Source organism: Hesperophylax consimilis, chromosome 11 (assembly GCF_061612785.1).
Source record: "Hesperophylax consimilis isolate HC1 chromosome 11, BYU_Hcon_1.0, whole genome shotgun sequence".
Taxonomy (NCBI): domain Eukaryota; kingdom Metazoa; phylum Arthropoda; class Insecta; order Trichoptera; family Limnephilidae; genus Hesperophylax; species Hesperophylax consimilis.
In genome coordinates, this window is record NC_142846.1 from 22,453,287 (window position 1) to 22,476,137 (window position 22,851).

Below are 22,851 nucleotides of genomic sequence, written 5' to 3' on the forward strand. Positions count from 1 at the left end.
ACCCTTCAGTACTTTCAAAACTTTTATACGGTTTGCGATGTTTTCTGTGTATTTCAAAAGCACGATTAACAACTATTTTTTTAATTTTCCGTAAAAGCAACAAAAAAGTGTGTTAAAAAGTATATAAAATTAACTTTTGCCGTATGCATTTAAAATAAACATTAATATTTCTAAATATCATAATTTTAGTACGTGAAAAATGTTGTCAAAAACACTAAAACCACATTTTTATTTAAATTGTTACTGCAATCACATAAATATTCAGAGAACTCGATATTTCGAAAATTCATTCGTTTTGTTTCTGAAATTTTAAGAAAACTGTACCTTCACTTCTATCTCGTTGATATAATAAAAAATAAGAAATATTTTTTAAAGATAAACCGATTATTACGATAGCGGCGTGAAATATTAATTTTGGCTATTTTTAGGATTTTATTAATGGATCGCAGTATAATATTTGAGGCAAACTGGAAAGAATAATTATTTCTCTTTCTAACGTCAAAAATTTAAGCATTTCAGCATGATAGAAAAAAACTTTTATAAAATATAGACGCCCGGTCATACATGACCCTCAAACGCTTGAGGGATTATAATAACTCTTTCATCAAAATAAAAAAAAAATCCAGAGATATTTCAAAATAGCATCCCCTTAACATGTTATTATTAATTTTTAAACTACCTAAAATTCGTCAGAAAAATTGAAAATGAAGCTATAAAAAACGTTTTCAATTAAAAATTTTGTTAATACTATCGCCAAATTTGCCGGTTGTATAGTGATTTGCAATTAGGTATTAATTAATTATTTTTTATTGACAAACACCTGATATTATGATGTTGCGAAATTTTTTTACGTGCATAAACATTGAAATATATTTAAGGAAATAGACAGATGGGTATCTCACCTATTTCATTGAAAATGTCGAAACATATCGCCTAATCCGCGATAAATGTCGTGAGATCGAAATAAAAGATTGGTAATATTTTGTATTTTCAAGAGTTTATTTCCTGTTTTATGTAATTTTTATGGAAAATGGTTGTTTAGGGGAATTTTTATACAAACCATGTAATTTCTCAGCAAAACTTTCAAGAGTAGACTGAAGAATAGAAAAAGAAGAACAGGTAGAATGACATCAGAAAGTTTTTTTTGGAAATATTAATTCAGTAGGTAATTCGATAGGTAGGACGTCGTAAGAAAATAGTTCACCAAGGATAAAAAACTTTGCGAAAAAATAAGTAGATGCATGATAAATAAAAAGTGGAAATGTGCAGTGGAAATTTCAATACCCCAGAGCTTCATCGAAAATGTCGGTGAGACAGATTTTCTGCTTTATGTTGTTATTACTGGATGTTATTTATTGCCTGGTAACAGAATTTACTGCATTCGCCAGACGATATTAAATAATTTTATGCATCTTTGTTGTAATCAGAGTGGCTGATTAAAAAATATATCTCATTGATCCCAATAATTATATATTACTCTATTTAAACTTATCGCTGTTCAGCAGGCGGGTAACATCAAAAACACATAAGTGATGGTCGATTCGTTAAGTTAAGAACATTAACATATTTTCTAACACGCGGCGGTCATTCCAAAACTAAACAGATGCCACACAATTAAACTCATGTGTTGCAGCACTAAAAACAACACGCTGCATTTAATGTTTATGTCGCGTATTCCATACACATGCATTTCAATAAGTTATTCCATATTCGAAAAACATTCAAATTAGGTACCCCATAACCCGAATCCATTTCAATAAGTTATTCCATATTAGAAAATATTTCAAATTAAGTAGGAAGATATACCATATCCCAAATTCATTCCAATAGAATATTCCATATTTGAAATCCATTCAAATTTGATTTTAGATACAAAATTAAATACAAAAATTTAAATTAGTAACCTCTCGGTTTGTCACCCTACTATGGTTTTAAGTCAAAGGTATTTTGAGATCGATTCGTTTATAGATCCTTTCAAATTCTTCTTTTTTCTTGTCAATATTGTAATATGATACTAATACATACCCGTGACAAATCACGGGGTATTTTGTTAGTAAATCTAGTAAGTTTATTAATAATGCTTTCTTAGAAAAGGATAAAGCACAAAACCTTGAAAAATCACAAAATATGACACATTTCAAATAAAGAATTAAAGAAATAATTTTCTTGTAAAAATATGTAGTAGCTTGTCTGGATTCTTGACCAGTTCCGATTTTGAAAATGATAATCAAAATAACTTTCAGTTGAAATATTATAGAGTAGATAGTTACTTTAAATTTAAACCTAGTTACAATCACTCTAAATATTGATATTGAAAATATAAAATCAACACCGTAGCGAAAATTTTAAGAGGACAGGTATTAATTTATAATATATGTAAACTTAAGGCTCACTACGTACTTCTCTTATGAAAGCACAGTTTCACTACATCACGAAAAAAACGTGGTCAAAAGAAAAATTGATAATATTTTTGTGTCATTAAACAAAATTCAGATTCATCTCTGCATGAACACTTAAATGTTTTGGCTTTAATCTGTTGGTGTATAAAAAGCGCCCTATGGTTTCGTTGCAGTTGGCACGTCATTACTGGACATTAATATTTTATGCACACGATTATAAGTCCCGCTATTACACGAGATAAACATCTGATACCAATCAAACGTGGCCCCATTTATCTCTAATACGATTTGCCTAAACTCCAGAGAAATGTCTGATCATAAACGCAGCGTGATTTAAGCAATATGAAGAAAAAACTGAGGGAGTTTGTAGGGTTATTGTTGAACTGTTTTGAAGATCTTTTTGATTTGAAAGTTTTCTGTTTCCCTATATTGGTAAATTCTCGTACCTGATACTACATAAGACCAGTTTATTTGAAGAAATTGGAAAAATTATTAAATCATGTAATGTTATATTCATTTTTTGCTAATTTAGAAAACTCATACATCGTTGAAGAATGTCTCTACACCAGTTTCCCAAGGGCGGAGTATTCGTGGTGAATCAAATGATTCCTAATGTCATCGACTGTCCGAATAACCTCAGTTCTACCAACCTTCACTAACTCTCCTCCACCGTACGAATAAGAAGTATAAATTTACTATGTAACATGTACATTGTGATAAGGTTTTGCAATACCGCAATCCCGCAACCCCGCGGGATTTCAAAAATATTGCGGAATTGCGGGATTAACATTAAAAAAATACTAAATTTACACGAAAAACTTACTGTTCAAGACCTCGAATGGGTTTCGAAGAAAGATACCTATGTCCGTTTTTGGGAACGGAGGTATCAGAGGGAGATTATTATTGATGATAGCCCCGCCAAGTAGTTAAGTGTCGAAGCAGAAAAAGTTTTTTCCGCTGATAGGCTTTTGTGCAAGACTCTCCATAGTCTAGTTTTTTTACTATCTTATTTTTTATCAAAGTCTTCTCAAAATAATTAGTTTGTTACATTTTCAATATCTTTTTTATAATATTATTAGAACCAATTTAAAAAATATATTTTTGAAATGTTAGCATTTTTTTAATGTAATTTAATAAAAATTCGGCAAATCCGACGGAATCCCGTGAAATCCCGCCGGATTTATTAATTCTATCCTACAATCCCGCGGGATTTAAAAACGGTGCGTGATTTGTGAGTTGTGGTTGTGGTATCGTCCGCAGTTCTGTTAAAGAAGTCCTAATCGCTTACAACTCATCTCCACAATCCCGCCGATTGCTTAACGCAGCGATTGTGAAGTCACAACAGTCTGTCGGTTTCTTGGAACAGACTGAAAGGGTATCGGCAGGAGGCGTGGGGCTGTAGGCGGCTCTCCAAGGCAGCAATGGGAGGTCCACCGGATCAGGTCCACTGTGCGACTGATATGGTTACCCCTGCTGGGACTGTCACCGTATGCGTAACAAACCATGCTTTACGTTTTTTACGCAATTCTATTGCTTCACACATACATTTAAGTAGTTTTTTTTTACTTTCTTAATGCTTTGAAACGCTGCTTCTATTACAACTCATTTTCTTTTTAAACTGCTCTCACTGGGTTTTTTTATAATAAAAATAATAATAATTGGATTACTTGTATAGCGCCGTTTTTGTGCAAAATCACCTCAAGGGCCTTTATAGAATCATTTTAATTCATTATTATCATTAGAAAAGTATTATATATAAAATAAGAACCATTATGAAAAACCGTATATTTATATTATTGTCGTAGTGATAAATTGTCGCTTAAAAAACTTAATCTACTTTTATTAGTGTCGTCAAATACCGGCAAGATCATTGGTCATTTTTTTAACGTAATTAAAAAAAAAAAAAATTTCTACTTCTTCCCACTTCCTAAACTCCAACAAAAATAGGTGCTGTTGGAACTTTTAATGCGATCCGTAATTGACTTATCTGTTGATATATGCAGATTATTTAAATCAGATGCTTGCTTTAGTAGTTTGTAATTATAATAATGTAATCAGATTACGCAAATTTCACAATCCAAAGTTCACTAATATTGTAAGATATGGATTATGTATAAAAAAGGGTTTGAAGTAGTTGATAGTGATAACAGTGTCTTGCTAAACACTACTTGTTATTACAGAAGGTGTTATCTATCACCCATCAATTAGTGAAACGTAATTGAATATATCATTAAGCAATTGTTCTTCCATATAATACATTTTGCAAGTATCTGAGTGGTTACGACATATCCGATGTTTTGTAATATTGAATTGGCTATAATTAATTAAAACATATGCAGTCTTACATATAAAGATAGATTAATACGCCTCTGCGGAGTTGTTATAGATATACGAGGAAGGGGGGCGTATATTGCTCGGGTTAATATCTTTACTCATGATAATGTTTGTGCAAGATTTTTGAAGTGAAACTTCTTTAGGCGCGTAATGGATTTTCGGGGACGGAGTAAAACCGAGTCAGGATCGACACGAAAATGCGGGTACCCCCACCACCGCTCACCGTTCACTGTCCCTCTCTCACCATATGCGCTTGTTGAGGTGGGGGAGCCGCTCACGAACGTTCTCTCTCTTCTCTTCTTTCCTCTCTCTCAGACACCAGCGAACTGCGCCACGCCAAGCATCAGCTGCTTGGTTAGTATACTGCGTCGTGAGTGTAATACGAGTGAAATACGTAATTGATTGTGGTTCATACGGTTTGGTACAGAATTTCAGTGTTAAAAATGAGTAGTGACGAGATAGAGGTGATGAACACATCATTGTCATTGTAATTTCTTTGTAATTTTTAATTGTAATATTGTTATTTATGTAATATTGTATACTTGTGAATAAATTGAAAATTTTTGGAACTATACATTAATCGAACGTCATTCATCTATAAGAAAATATTAGAAAAAGCAAATCCATGCTTCGTCGTTGAATTATTTAACCTCTAATTTTCAAACTAACCTAAGAGAGAAAATAGAGATGATGAAATGAAAATAGAGAGAGAGGAATACTAGAAGTTTCACTTCTGTCTTGCGTAGGCTTGACACACCCACTTTTTTTTAGACCAGGACCACTTTGTTCCAAACCTCACAAGCTCGGTCATTTCCCCATTCCGCGTTTTGAAGCTAACTTCACGAATCTTCAGATATTGAATTGATCCAGGTTCAGTTTCACTGTTTTGAATTGCAATTAAATCCGGCCAATGCGATTATGCGTTCCGTGTTTGCTTTGGTAAATCGATTTAAAATATTCCTCTGACGTGCTGCAAATGGGTAATATTGCTTTTGAAACTTTTTTTTTGCGCGACTGATCGATATTGGTCAAATCAACCAGATTGTTACCAAATTCAGCGATCTTCGTTTCACTACGGTCGTAATACATTCCTATTCTTCTAACCCGATTTCCCCCCCCACTTTTATCTTTTATGAGTTAGTCGGATAATATGCTTATTGTTACAATATATCTACGCATTTGTAAAGAAATACCTAGGAGCTCCAGCAGGAGACATATATTATAAAACATTTTGAAATTTCAAAATCGAAGACTGATAAAAACATGTAATTCATTATTTAACAAAAAATCTGATTGTACGAAAATCAATCAAAAGTATTTTATAATATTTTTGACATTGCGCATCAATTATTAAATAAAGCATTAAAGCATTAGTCGTAGATAAAATCCCACGTGACCAAAGACATCAACACAAATGAAAAGCACTTACTGAAGCAATAAAGTTATTTATTTATAATTTTCCTTGTGTTCTTTTCCTGCCACTTGAAGATGCTAAATTTATTCTCGAGAAGTTATATTTATTATATTGATCGTGGTAGATTAACTGCTTATCTTGCTTATAATGCACAATTGATGTTAACCGGCTTAGAATAATCTAATGCAAAGGCAAGGAAGGTACAGTCGACTTTTATTTTATTTTTCGATGCACTTATATTCTCAGCCAAAGATATTGAAAAAGACAACTGATAAAATGTTAAGAAAAAAATAATAAAAGTCAGTATTAAGATCCAAATGATCAAAAGCCTCGAACTTCGATAGCTATTTATTTCATTCGGCTACAAAAGTTAGTTTACTTATCAAAATATTAATTTATTTGGTATGAAATGATTCAAAGTCTTTCAAGAACTTTCAACGATGTTCCTGATGGAACGGATAATAATTATCAAAAATACTGATTTTGGTTGTGAGTGTGTCTGTTAATGACTGTAACTCCAGTTCTATGAACTCGGATTTGTTTGAATTTAAGTGCAGTTTACAAAACCGGAACTGATTGTATCTAAAGTATGTAGCTTTAATATAATATTTCAACTTTCGACAGAAATTTATTTTATTAAAAAAAAATTCACGAAAAAGTTATTTATCTTCTAAACTTGAAATGTGTATTTATTTGTTTAAATTTCTGATGGTTAATCTTAGCAAATACAGTCAGATTTCGTGATTTTTCAATGGTCTCTATTTCGATTTTAAAGAAAGGGTTATTGAAACTAAATGGATTTTTATAAACTCCAACCATCAATACGGACCTTTCATAAACTGAAATTTCCTGTACACAGCTAAGTACCACCTTTTAAAATTTGGAAACCGTACAAGTTTTCCACTGCTTGGGCTAGTGGACCTCTACCATCCCTTAATTAGGAAAATTACAGAAAATGTGTGAAGGTGGGAGGTAAGTGTCGTTTGGATGATCCGGTTTGCAGATCTAGTTATTAAACATAGCTAAAGTGACAATTCTTTAAAGTTGAGTTAAACAAGTCTTGAACAAGGTGAAGACTGTCCTTGCTAAAATAAGCCTTTTTTACATATAATTTAAAATTGCAAGTTTACATTGTATGTAACAGAAAGTAAAAGGACTGAAAATTTATTTTACTGCGTTGATTGCATGTACCTTGGAAATTTTAAATTAAAAATGTTAAGCAACGCGAACTGGAAAAACCCTCCGTTGCCTATAATTATTGTTTTTGGTATTTACTTAATCTATGTCACGTAGATTAATAATTTTGCAAAATATAATATGTATCGACTATTAATTTACTAACATTAAATACATATTTTATGTACAAGCCTAGTAAACAACTCCATTGATAGCATTTAATCATATTTGTTTAGCAAGGCGGTTTATTCCTTTGATCTGCACACTTTAATTGCTACCTTTAGTCGAGCTGATAATATTATTATGAGAAAATATATTTTTGTGCTGTGTCTTAGTTACCGTTGAACCGTCTTACGCTAATATTCCGGGATTTATTGTATATGATTTGTTTATATATTTATATATATATTGTTTTATTGTATTTATAATAACTATTTCTATTGTTCTCTTTTATGTATTTTATATTTTTTTATCTATGTATATTCTGTATTCATATGTAAAACAATTGTTATTCTTTTGTAAAAGCCGCTATAATCGGCGTTAATAAATAAATAAATATAATAAATTCCTCGAACCTTCCTCAACATTACAATCGTGGAAAAATATGGATAAATTAAAAAAAAAGATAATCAAACGTGACACTTCTATGATCTTCTTTTAAGGCAAGAAGTCGTCATTTTTTCTTGGTTTTAATGTTCCCAAAGCTAAGCTAACTTGACTGTGGCTCAGTGTGTCTGTGCAAATAGAAAAAAAAGAGCGCGTGTTGCCTTTACGTCCCACAGATGTGTAGCGCAACGCAATGTTTTTTTTTAAAGCATGTTTTACGTGTCACAGGTAAAGGTTTATACAAACATACGTGTATTCGAACGCAACATTGAAGAAACTGTGAAGAAATTTCTGAGATTTAAGATTTTTAATAAACAAAGATTTACATTTTTATTTTATAAGTATTTTTTTTTAAATAATAGAAATAGGAAAATTATTATAAGTTTATATTAATTGTATTTTCCTAGAGATCTTATATATATATATACATGTGTACGAACATACAATAAGCAGCCATCGGTATATCTGAAGCGCTTAAAGCTCTCGGGCTATGAGTTCATGAAATTTATACAGTTTTTTATGTGTTTTGCTTAAAAATCGCAACAATTCCATAGTCGTAAAATTAGAATCCGTTATCCTGATAGTATACTTAAAATACTCGTTGCTTAAATAAATATTTAGTTTATTTATATCTTGTAGCGTAGAATCCTCCCAAAGCGATGATACTTGTGTATTTTTTAACTTACCTACCTAATTATATTCATTAGTGTAATTGTACATAGTATCTACGTGACATTTATCAGCGCTGTAGTAATTTTTGATAGAGATATGTGCCTAGTACATATAGCCATTAATCGTTAAAAAAACAATAACAAAGAGATTACGTCACATAACTACAGACTACGAAATCAACGAATTTATTGGTTGTGGGTTGCAATATTCAAATAATTTCGATGATTCCAGACGTGTTGAACTTTGCCTTGTTCCGAAATTTTGACAATTTTGATATCAAAATCTCATTATGATCTGTGATATTCTTTGCCCAATTAGAATAGAAAAGATTAGTAGCTGAGCAACTTTCACCTTATCGTAGAGATTGCCTTGTTTACAAAATAAATTTAAAAAAAAAACCATCACGCTGTACTAGTAGTCGCAGCAAACGGATTGCAATCTCTAGTTTTCGATCTCTCGGTATTTTAATAGAAGATGTTTCGAGGAACTGGCGTCATTGATTCTTTAGGCACCGGTGCACATTCGGGAAACGCGCCAAACATGCACTCCACATTTGTGCGTGGCATGAGAACAGGATGTTTCTATGACCAAGGCACCAGAGCTTTCTTCCCATCATTGTTCATTTATGAACCGATGTTTTTTATCCTCCACATTTTCAAAACTGTTGATGCTTTCTCCTCCCAACAGTTTCATGTGTCTCCTGAGATGCCAGTGTTCTGTGAATAGACTAATAGCTGTGTCGAGTATTACGATCTTTAAATTTAGTTTATTTCATTTATTCATTTAATTTCACAATTTAATCATTAAAAATATATATACACAGTTTAAAGTAGACACATTCCAGTAGACACTTTCCATTAGCTCTGGTGAAAGACCACCATTCACAATCAAAACATTACTTGAAATGGCTTTAGCCGTGTTCAATATCTGAATAGTCAGGTACTTTTCTACATTCCTCTTTCCTAAGTTTTGTTTCCCTCCCCACAATACTAAGTAGCACATCCTGAATGAAGGTGAAGCAGTTCTGGGAAGGAAAAAGGCATGAATGGTGAGTCCCTACAGAGCTCTACTGCACAACTCAATAGGTGTCCTTTAACCAGTGTCTCGCGATCTGCCCTGCCACCCAGTTGGTGAGCAGACGCTTCCGCCACCAAGGCCCGGACAAACCTCACCCGATGAACCCGGGCACCCCTGTTAAGTCATCAAACGTAGCGAACCTCTTGGGTGACCTATGTTAGTGATGTTGGTTATACAATAAACGGTTTGCGGGGCGGCAGTATCCATACCCGCCTCCCAAATTGTAAATATTGGCTTTATTATTTAATTTTTCATTCATTATTATTTAAGTAGGCAGTAGGTCACCCTAAATTTTGTGCTACGTTTGGTGACTTAGCAGGAGTGCCGGTGTTCATCGGTTGAGGTTTGTTCATGTCTTAGCGACACACACGTTTGCACACCAGCTGCATGGCGGTCCAGATCATAAGATGCCAGTTTGAGGAGACCCTTTAACCCTTTCAGCTGGTCTCTCTAAACCCATTCCGTCACTCCTGAACACACTGACCCCTAGATACCTACCCACCCCTCATACCTTTGTACTTCCCAAAACTTCCTCTAGTTCCTTTCTTTAAGAAGACCCTTCACACAGCACCCCCTAAGATCACATAGGCCCTGAGGGAAATTATATTCTTCAGGACCACCTGTACCCGTCAAGCCTGCACACGTTGCTGCTTAAATATATAGCTAATAATACCAGTGTTTGTTTATAATTAATTTGAAATAGAGCTTTCACTGAGTTGAGTATTGGATATTGAGTGTTATTGAACTTGTTAGAGTGATTAAACCTCGGTTAAAACTATGTTTGTATTACGTCATTGTTCGATAGTTTGTTTACGAATTGTGCGTTCCGATACGCAGTGTTTTTTTTGTCCTAACATTCCGTTTCTACCAGTACGAGGCGTAAGGTCTGCGGTCTTTCCACGCGACGCAAGATCTCCCGTCCGCCTCACCTCAGAAAACACACTTTAATTTATTTGCTGTAGGTACCTTACGTACAGCTTTCCATAAAAATTCATGTACGACGTGTAAAGACGAAGGCTTTCCTTCTGGAATGTTAATATATCAATAGAATTTTAGAAAATATTGCCGAGGTGTATTACTTACCGCGTTTCACATGCGGTAAGGCTAAAAAGTTTTACTATATTTCTATTTATAACTAGCAACATAAATCGGACATGGCGACAAAGCTGCGGTGGTCAGTTTTGATTCGATTTTCTGAATCCTCAAACAAAATAACTGCTTTAATAGTTCTCCGAAAAATCTTTTTTTTTATATGAAACGTTGATATTTTTTAAAAGTGTCCTTGAAAATCACTCACCGCTGCTATCTAGTTATGCCAATCACATGTTGATAACCTTCTTGTGTATCTATAAATAGACTACTATGAAAGTGAAGCTAAGAAAGATGGATCACCAAAAAAGATTCATTTTGATTTTTGGTTATCTTTTCGGATTGCTGGCCACGCTTAAGGCTGGCCGCATACATACGTTTTCCGTATTCGATTTACGAATTCGTTTTCCGTATTCGGAATTCCGTGAGACTAGCGCAAACGTTCGTTTTTCTTCATTCGGAATGTATAAACGTCAGAACCAGTGTTGCCAACAAGGGCGATATATCGCCATTTAGGCTACTCAGAGCGAGAATCGGCGCCGAAAAAATCTAAAAGGCGACTGGTCGCCAATTAAGCTACTTCAAAAACATCAATTTTAAACATGTCCCGAAATACTCTAGCCACCCCCCCCCCCCCCCATGAAATTTATTTTTCTGGGGACAAATTTTATATTTTCTTGAAATTCTCTAGCCACCCTCCCCATGAATTTTTTTTATTTTCTGGGGACAAATTTTATTTTTTTGAAATTCTCTAGCCACCCCCCCCACGAAATTTTTTTATTTTCACGTAAAAACATCAATTTTAAACATGTCCCACCTAACAGCAAATTCGGCTACTTTACGCTACCTTATGTATGAGAAACGGCGATATTAGGTCAAGATCCGTTGGCAACACTGAATTACGAATGGAAATTTCCGTACGTTTGCGTCGGCACAAACAAACTGTATGCAATAGCTGCGTTCCACATGACGTCATTAGGTTTTTTCCATTCGTTTTCTCCGAACGCGCCGGCTGGCATTCGGAACGTGCGTAAGGAATTTGTTCCGTTCGGAACTAAAACGAACGTGTGCGGCAGTTAATGTATTTTCTACTGATTCCGTGCATTCGGATGTCCGAATACGGAAAACGAATTCGGAAATCGAATACGAAAAACGTATGTATGCGGCCAGCCTTATACGAAAGTATTTTTGTATTAACACTTTGCTTCAACTTAATTACTATAAAAGCAAACTACTTACATCCCGGGGGATGGAAAATACTGCATTCCAAATTACAATTATGTGGACTGAGGGTTTTGCTTTTCTACAGGACTACTGCCATATTGACATTTTGATTTGTATATCTGATTATAAAATAGGTTTTTAGGTAAGTTTTTTAATGTTAATTTTTTTTTGTTAAGGAATAAATTTTTAATGTAAAAAAAACTTGCACGAAAATAATTTTTATATTTACCCATACAAATACCAACATACCAAAAAGTTATAGAATACGGACCGAAATTAACATGGCGGTCGTCCCATAACAAAGATTTAGAATCACTTATGTAAATATTAATTATTATGTAAATAGTTGACTTTTACAGTAATTATAACAAGTGTGGCCAGAAATCGTAAAAGAAAAATTTCATTAACTCCACATAGGAGGCCTTGAGGAAAATATTTCCCTCAGGGCCCATGTCATCTTTGGGGATGCTGTGTGGAGGATCTTTTTAAGGAGAGAGAGAAATGAATGGAAACGGGCTTTAAAGATCCCCAAGTTGTAGGGGGGAGGAAAGACAGAAACAAACCGCTCCACAGCCGAGCTGTTGAACTTGAGTTGTTGAGTTGAGTCGTAGAACGAATCGCTCTCGTGTGACAAATGTTAACAGTCTACAAATGTTGGGCGCGCGTTTGAAGTATTTCCCGACTATAAATAAATTATGTAATTTGATGATTTATTGTATTTACAGCAATAAACCTATGTGATATTTTCTAGCATTAAAAATATATATTAAAAATAACGTAGCTGTAACAACACCATAATAGTGTTCAATATTTCAGTTTGAAATAATTTGTCTGAACGGATGTGCTGTATATCATACCTCTATATTCACTAGTGCGATGGCGCACGATATTTTGGTTGGAAAGCGGAAATTTTACTCACCTGTTTAAAATAATCTTCAATCTGAAAGTTCTTTAAGGACGAGTTGTTTCGGAGGATTTGAACAATTCATCAAATTTCAATGTTGATTTACGGGTTCTGTGAAAGTCCTATTCAAGTTCTGTTATTATATCAGTATAGGGTAGTTGCTTGACAGAACTGAAATAAAAACAGAACTTGAAAAAATCTTTCACAGAACCTGAAAATTAACTTTCAAATTTGAAGAATTGTTCAAATTCTTCGAAACAACCCGTCCTAAATATTTAGAATTAGTGGAATTTCCACCCACATGTTCAACCTTCCACACTTTTTTGTTATCACTTACCACGATTTCGTCGTGCACCCGTACCATACCGTACCGTGGCCGAGTTGACATCGCGTTTGGGTCCCACCCAGGCGTAGTGTGTTCAATTCCTCGGCTGGCTAAGTCCTCCATCACAACACAAGCAACATTTTCAGCTTACTGTGGTGGTAGTAGGAGATTTTCAAATATTATCAGGTTATTCGTAACCCGGCAATGTTTGTCTTTCTTTTAAAAAAAAAATATATATTATTAATCGTAATCAGAATTAAAAACCGTCGAAATCCTAGCAATTTAATATTTCCAAATATTTAAGAGACAGATGAATTATACTTTGTTTACATAAATAGACAATAAATTACAGTCTTCGGCAAAGGAATTTAAACATAATTCAAGGCTGGTGTAAAACAATCGTCACGATTCCCAAATTAATTATTTCCTATAAGTTCTCACCGTCGATCGCGCTTCGCTGCGTGTTTATTTCTTATCATTTTATATCGACCCGAAAAGTTAATCAATATTTTAATACTTTTAATATGTGTGTTTTAATTCCTTTGTTATAAAATTCCTGTCTCTTCAAGGGCGTTCGCCTGCGTTTAATCTAAATGAACAGAATCGACAATATTATGGGGAATTGTCCTAAGTTGTGTAGTGATATAATAATAATTTAATTCTCTGTAGCTTCAGACAGAAATAATTGTGCCAATTTCAGGACACCAGAGCAACTTCAATTTTTTCTCTCTTAAATTTGAGTTCTTGGAGTGTCATTAATTTAGGATATCATTAAGTCTAGGTTTTCTTTGTTGTAATTGCTGTATTTATTACACTAATATGATCCACGATGACAAATGATACAATTACCTATTAAATTATAATTGTGCGCCAAGTTTAATTATGATGACGCATTTCTTATAAATTAATTAAAGTAAGTCCGCTGGTAATCTTTTCAAGCGCACCGTATACGTGCCTTTTCTCTCAGTCGTTGGTGTTCTATGGTTTCAATTGAGTTTATAGTACATACAATTAGAATTCGATATACACACCTACTTACCTACCCAACAACCTATCACATGCAGCCACAGTAGTCGACAACCTCATTATACCGATAAATCAATACAATCATCGAACAAACTAGCCAATTTATAAATAATAATAATATTCATATAAACTTTTGTGGTAGTTACCTACCTACTCAACTAATTGGCCAGGCTTTTTTGTCAGAATATTCCGCGTTATCATTGAAACTTTTGTGATAGTTACCTACCTACTCAACTAATTGGCCAGGCTTTTTTTTCAGAATATTCCGCGTTATCATTTAAACTTTTGTGATAGTTACCTACCTACTCAACTAATTGGCCAGGCTTTTTTGTCAGAATATTCCGCGTTATCATTTAAACTTTTGTGATAGTTACCTACCTACTCAACTAATTGGCCAGGCTTTTTTGTCAGAATATTCCGCGTTATCATTTAAACTTTTGTGGTAGTTACCTACCTACTCAACTAATTGGCCAGGCTTTTTTGTCAGAATATTCCGCGTTATCATTTAAACTTTTGTGATAGTTACCTACCTACTCAACTAATTGGCCAGGCTTTTTTGTCAGAATATTCCGCGTTATCATTTAAACTTTTGTGATAGTTACCTACCTACTCAACTAATTGGCCAGGCTTTTTTGTCAGAATATTCCGCGTTATCATTTAAACTTTTGTGGTGGTTACCTACCTACTCAACTAATTGGCCAGGCTTTTTTGTCAGAATATTCCGCGTTATCATATAAACTTTTGTGGTAGTTACCTACCTACTCAACAAATTGGCCAGGCTTTTTTTTCAGAAAGTTCTGCGTTATTATTTAAACTTTTGTGGTTTGTTACCTTCCTACTCAACTAATTGTCCATGCTTTTTTTGTTAGAATGTTCCGCATTATCATTTTTTTATTTAACGACAATGATTATATTTCTATACTATTTTACATACAATAAATACTCATTTACATAGCAAAAAATGCTAAGAAATTTTGGTCTTCAGTGAAATTTGTAAAAGTTTATAAATTATTATTAAAAAAAATTATCTTTCTTCAGACAAGCAACTTGATTTGGTATGTGATTTAATTTGCAGAACGTAATGGTGTTACCTATTGAAATGACTTTTACTATATTTAGTGACCAGAACTGAATATCCAGGTGATTCTGACATTCGTTGACATTCTCTTCAACAAACATATTCCAAGCAATGGGGTTAATAAAGTTTCACTGGCTTAGGGCAAACAGAGTTCTTTTTCTTGTCTCACAAAATATTATGATAAAAAAAACTAATTAACTTAGATTACCTAACAAACTTTACAGACTCTTATGTTTACTTTTGTGTACGGTAGGTATAAGGTATAATCTTGTACTGCATGGCGGTATCCCAGCAGACTGGTAAAGGCTTGTCGGTGAAAAGGCTGTGTGTTTAGTATTTACAAGATAATCAAATGACCGATAGCGTTTTTAGGAAGGTTCCCCAAATATTAGTTTAGTGTTAAGGCAAAGCATCCACGTGCTGCGGCTTGGAGGTTCCGGGATAACACGTGCCTGAGTCTATGAAAACAAATGATTCCATCGAAAATATTGTGTTTGAAATTTAGCAATTACTGGTTTGAACTTTACTTCCGAATAAAAATGACCAAAGATTCATTGTAAATTGATTTTTTAACCCTTTTTCTATTCATGCACTACACAAGATTCCCAACTGTCCTGAGCCAGTGGTACTATTGCATCAACAAATGGGGTGTTTCATGGGGCTGAAGAGAGCGGGGAAGGAAAGAAGATGATGAAGAGAAAGGTTGGGATTTGCCTGGCTGTTCAGATCTGGTCACATTTAGTTCTAATAATAATTTATTCCAACGAGATTGGAGTGGTAGTAAAAACTTCGAGATTTTTTATCATTCGGCATAGTAGCACGTTGTCCGAAACGAAACCCCATTTTGACTTATTCTGGATTCGATCTTGAGATTACCGGCCCAGAGGTAAAACGTTTACGGTTTGTTACGGCTATCCCTAAATGAACTAAACGACACCTCGGGAAATGGAAAACTTTTGCTTTAATCACCTTTAAAATGCATATTACAAGTGTGACGTTTTTCAATAAGCTAACCCAGACACTATTAAAATCGTTATAAAATCCCCTGTTTCATGTGCTCCACATGTATGCATTACATGTTTCATTCATGTTTCTGCATATTTCATTACATAATATTTACTAGCAACTATGAGACTTTTAATCATCTTTATCTATTTTTCTCATTTTTTTCCGTCACTAATTTTGTTAAAATAATGATAATTTAACTTGTAACTTGTGTCAGAATTCTACTCAATTTATATTAGGTACTATTTTTTATCATTTTTCTCGTTATTTTGTAACGACAGTAATCTGTAAATATATATTAATCCTTTCAGGTCATTTAGAAAACCCATTTCTTGTAGATTACTTCTAATTGTGTAGGTACGTTTAATTTCGTTTTATCTTACGAATTTGAGATGTAGAAACCGTACACATAGGTACTCCGTAAAACCATTTCTACTTCTAATAAAATTGTCGCAATAAACTTCTTGAACATGTTTTATAAATGCAATTCACATTACTCTACCGTTACTGATAACGATCTAATAATATGGAGGATAAGCCTCAGTACCTACAAAATGATCGAAATGTGCACTAGCCTTTTGAAAAGAATTATTATACTGACTATAAATACTAAAACAAAACAAGAAGTGCATTTGATGTAATTCTTTTAATTGCATATAGTAAAACATAAAGAAAACATACTCTCTTTCACAAAGTTGAGAAACCTCAAGTCGTAGCGTCATCGTCAGACGCGACGCGATTTACTATACATATTTAAATTTATTTATTTCCAAGCTTGCCTTAATAACAGAGGCTCAGACAAACTAGTATGTGAAATCAATACTTAATCTAGCAAACTATTCATTAAATATTAAACATATTTCTTTACGTGTAGAACACACTAGCGCCGCGCCGGCCGTTTTCTGAGTGAGCCCGCCAACCTACGGTGTTCGTAGATAAGTTTATATTATCATGAAACGCTTTACGTACATGTTCAGTTCTCTCTCAGCTACTGTCGCGTGGAGTAGAGCGGCTGCCTGACTTTCGAGCACCTTACAAACACGTCAAATTGTACTAAATATTGTAATATTGGGTGCCCTGCCGTGATGTGATAATGCTTCATGAAACAAGTGTTCGGCGAGATCTCTCCGAGTTAATACGGCTTCAATTACTCTATACTATGCGAATTGATATCCCGCGATGGATTTTCAGTTTTCCATGGAATCATTTGAAATGTTTTAATTTTAATTTCCAGTGAATCGCGCTCTTTTTCAATCAGTCATATCTCAGCCAGATCTCATTGTGATAGTGACCGCAGCTGTGCTCAAATATTCCATCTGAAATTAAACCTAGTGGTTTTTTTGTTTTTCGATGCGAATAGTGTGAATAGTGCGAACTTCTTTAGAAAGACCCTCTCCGAGGGCAGTGGTGTCAACAGAATGTTCAAATTAATCAATTAGTGATCACTTCTGTTGTTTTGGTCATAAGTTAATATCTACTGAACAGTGTTAGATGTGTGATTACAGATTTCGATCATAGAAGCGAGCACAACATGACGGAAACATTCTGCTATGTATGTTGACATTTGACTACTTTTATGCAATTTTAATATTTTAGCACTGCTACCGCATCGCACCGACGCGTGTACGGGCGCCAATAGAAATATTATAGAACGGAGCGCTCTCGGTATCACGCATCTTATGGCAGTAGGTATTTGTTGATTCCCGTGGGAGCGGCTTCAGATAACTCCATTTCTCTCCTCCAACACAAACAACAAGATTGACATAAAAATACGCCCATATTTCTGACGAAGGTGCATATATACTGGCACGCTTAAATCAAATGATTACACTAGTTGTCTATGGATAAGAAATAATTATCTAATCGTAAATACTCAATTATAAGCTAATTTACTGATGATTTTTGTAATAGTTTAATTAATTAATTAGGTTTCATTTTTCCTATTAGTTTTACATAAGTACGGAGAAAAGGTGTGACAAAAGCAATTACTCGTCGCACGCGCTTAGCTTTTTATGTTTTTTATTTGTTATGCAAACTTTAAATCTCGCAAACTTTAGATTCAAAATTTCCACAAGTTCCGCAAAAATAATTTCAAGGATGGCTAATATGCATACATTAACTCTTTAAATATCATATCAAATTATAAACATCGTTCGATAAGTTTCAATAATAAGAAAGATATTTTACTTCTGGAAAAGCAACAATAATATGTTTAAGTACCTTTCTATATATTTCATTAATTCGCATGGGATTTCCATTCTAATAACATATTATGTATCTTCTTCTTTAGTCTTTTAAACCCCTACTCCAACTTAAACCCCTTCTCCAATTCTGACCCTTACTTCAATTCTGACCCCCACTCCATAATTTGATTAAAAACATCATTAGGTCGTTATTTTTATCTAACCAGTTTCACTATTCCACACATGTCATCAGATAGGTCACGGTTTTGTAAAACATAAACGTGTTACAAATTCTCAGTTCTTTTATATACGCGTAGTAAGGTCATGATGGAAAATTATCCAACGTATTTTATAATCTCCATATATTTAAACCCAACTTCAAAAATAAATGCAACTAAACTCTTTAATTTATTGGCAGTATTTAAAACTATATACCGGTATGTTAATATTATCTACTTGACAGAATGGAAAAAAATCTAAGTTTACGCCATAGACACAAGAATCTGACGTCAATGGTTTACGCACTTCAAACCTTTGGAAAATACTCATCGAGATGTATAGAATTATTCGATTTTGTCCTTTAAATTAAATTCGTGATAAACATAAATGTAAGTGTAGTCATTTTATATTTTTTTACAAAAATTTATCTTCCATTTTCATATCGTACACATTGCTTTAGTATTTCTCCCCTTATATATTGTCATTTTGTTTTATTTTATCCTTAGTGATATTTAAAAAGTTTTTTTTAATCGTTTCAATTTTTTCAATTTCAATGTGTACCTAATTAAAATGAACAGTGAATATGACGTCTGGGATTGCGACTTTCCTGAAACCGCATTAGACGTCACGTGGTATCTGATTGAAAGGATTATTATCAATGTTTAAAAATACGATTTTAATTTTAATATCTGTGTACGTTCTTAAGGTAAACAAAAATACATATCGTTTTTAAGATCTTCAGCGTCAACATAGCAACGACAGATTTTATTATTAAATATTATCGATTTATAATAAAATTATTTATAATGACATTTTGAAGTGATATAGACTGTTGTCAGAAGTTATACATATAAACATTCAACGGTCAGCGTAGTACGGAATAGCTGTTTAATAGCTATCTCCAGAGAAATAACCTTTAATGAATCAATGTAATAGGTTCCGGGAAACCTTTAAAATGTTTTAAAAATGCAAAAAATATATATTATTGGGGACTTCCCTAATAATGTTTATCTTGGAAAGTGATGTTGTTTTTAACTTTGTTTTGGAAAGGCCACAATATTGTTTCACTTGGAAAGTTAATTTGTTTTTAGCTATGTTTTGGGAAGGCCCCGATATTGTTTCACTTGGAAAGTAAATTTGTTTTTAGCTTTGTTTTGTGAGAGTACTAACGCCCAAGCGACGTAGGGGGGATGCGATGTTCGTGTATAATAGTTTACGGAATTTTCAGGGAAATGGTGCCCTTTTCACACAGATTCATATAAAACCACAAAAATGGTTTCAATCCGTCAAAGGGTGTTAGATTACCATGTAATGTTCATGTTGTAGGTAGAGACATGGTGTAGTTATTACTATTTAAATCGAGGTGTCGATTATCACACTTAGCCGGTTACTGAGATTAAATTTGAATATAAGTGACATTGATTAATTTCATTGGCATAATTTAATATAAATATTAATATAAACAGCTCTCTTACAAGATGTGACGTTTTATTTATCAATTTATTATTATTACATAAGAAACCAACGGCAAATCTTAAACATGTGCTAACTTTAAAGATTAATACATGATGTTTCCGTGTTATGGTCTTGTAGATAAACATTCAAAGACTCTCGATTAATAATACGATATTTTGTTTTTTATTGATAAAATAATACATGGCATTAATTAATGATGATTAACTCGAAAACACAGTGTTGGTTCGGCCAAGAAAAGTCTATGTTGCATCTTTCACAGAAAATGACGAAGTAAACAATACCTAGTGCGAAGTAACTGAATTCCAGCAATGACTGTAGTTTTCAAATGAATACTACACCGTCATTCAGAGAAATCAATTATTCTGGGCGTTCCTGTACTTCGAACATTGATCCCTTAAACCTAAAAACATTTGTTTTTATCGTACAACATCGATTATAAACAATCAGTGGGTAGCGTTACATTATTTTGATTGATATCATTATTTGGGAATGTAGTTAATAACAACAATTAATCAAGATTGCCGTGATCCCAATGTCTTGAGAGGCTTAAAATATGATATATTTTAATAGTCAATACATATATATATATTATGTTGAAATTCACGCCTTACTTCAGCGCTTTTTCTCAATACATTATTTATTATGGTACATGTGATTTAATACACCGTAGTTGAAATGGTGATGACATAGAAAAGTTACATCGTCGTTATGCTTCATCTTTTCAGAAAATAATAATCGAAAATAATCATTTAGATGTGTTGGCTGCTGTTGTATTAATTATTGGGTTAAATCATAGAAATTTTTATGGTTTAATTAAAAATTCACTGACGTATTAGGTACTAATGTCGCCAGTTAAAGTTAATTGCATATAATGTTAAAAGGGGATTCCTGTTTTGCGACCCTTGGTCAATTAGTTTATAAAATAATTTGGTGTTGAAATAGAGTAATCCGTTTAGGTTTTTTCTCACTTTGTGAAACCACCAGCTTTTCCCAAAAGAAGAAATATTTTAAAGAAAAATGTTCGCAATCTTTCTTGAACATTTTTAAATGGTGTACATTATAAGAAGAGTAAATAATTTAATAGTCCATATGAGAAGATATAATGTTTGAAGCAGAAAAAACTTTGTGCTCCATCAAATATCTGATTCATATAAATATCTACATACCTACGTATCAAGTTGATTTTTTTGTTATTGGCACACAATATTTATTAATTAAAAAGGCTTTTACATAATACAATACAATATGATTTTTGAAAGACTTCCTTTCACAAAATCACATTGTTTAACGCGGCGAAGCATTTTATCTTATTCAACGAATGTTATCAAGATAGGAAAATTTTAAGGATTATTATTTTTAACAAATCCACCTTATCGATTTTTCTCATAAATGGGCCGATCTGGCTGTTTGTTTCTAATCTATTAATCCCCTTATCTGCCACAAGATTGAAGGCAATGCGGGACGCCTAGGTAATTTAGAAATATTGTCTTTTTAAAATTCCTTGACTGGTAAAAATTACAAAACTAACCTTACAAAAACTTCTTTTCTGATATATCTGAGGTCACGAATTACGATTTTTACTTACTAATAAAAATTTATTACCCATTCCTTGGTGATCTTTTCTCACCCAAACAGCGCTATAAAAATCGTCCAATTATTATTATTATTACCACTATCCAATAGTATTAACACTTTTATTCAGGTACATTTTAAATCATTTTATTTTTGATAATAAAATTAGTATCATTATTTTCGGATTATTAAATTATTTTCATTTATTTATACATATTAACTGTCCTTCTAGGAAATTCACGTTTTATATAATACATATTTACCATGAATGCTTCTTCCCTCTACGAATATTAAAATAAGTTAAAATGGTTGATGACGTGAAGTTAGTTCAGGTGGTGAACACGTCTGAAACCGACTACGGGGCGGGTCGGATCGGAAAAGGCCAATTGAAGGAGTCCGTTTGACCTCTCCAGCCGGACTCTCTTGACCCATCACCTTGCACCACAGTTGGAGGGATCGATTCTTATTTCCGTCTACAGTCCGGTATACAGTGACCCACATATCCCTTTTATACTATTCGCACAATTACCTTCCCAGAATTTATTTTCCTCAAACTGTCCCTCAACACAGCGTACCCAAAGATGAAAAAGGTTAAAAGGAATTATTTTCTTTGTGGCATCCTGCAAGCCAATAAAAAAATGGAAAAAAACTGTTATTAATATTTATTGTTTCAGTGTTTTAAAATTTATTTTTTATTAATATAAAATAAATTTATTTTTATTTCAGGTTACCACAGCTTGCCGTGTCAGTGACGATATTTTTTTGCCTCCTGATGGTAAGTTACCTATTCTTTTACATTTACTTTAATGTGCTTAAAAATAAATTAATAAAACTCTACCCTGGTTATTCTGGGGTTGCGAACTCATTTAACACGAAGAAGAATATATTATTTTCGACACAATACATGTTATTATTTTAATGAATGTTTTGATTTAACTTTGTGACAGTTATAAAAATATAAATATAATAAATAATAACAATAATATTTAGAGATTTTTATAGCGCCGTTTTTGTCCAAAATCACCTCAAGGGCGCTGTATTATTTACTAAAAAGGAGCCTTTGCGTGGGTAT

At 33.2% G+C, this 22,851-nt stretch overlaps 1 protein-coding gene across 4 annotated transcripts in view; it reads left to right on the plus strand.

Moving 5' to 3' along the window:
• The window catches only part of ths (thisbe), a 170,839-nt gene that overhangs the window by 105,100 nt on the left and 42,888 nt on the right, over positions 1–22,851 (plus strand). For 3 of the 4 annotated variants that reach the window (XM_089637085.1, XM_089637087.1, XM_089637088.1), the window contains one exon: positions 22,506–22,554. In XM_089637085.1, coding sequence (XP_089493211.1) covers positions 22,506–22,554 — 49 coding nt within the window. Of the gene's footprint in view, positions 1–17,328; positions 17,882–22,505; positions 22,555–22,851 lie in introns of those variants that run through there. The other variant, XM_089637089.1, reaches the window with a different exon arrangement.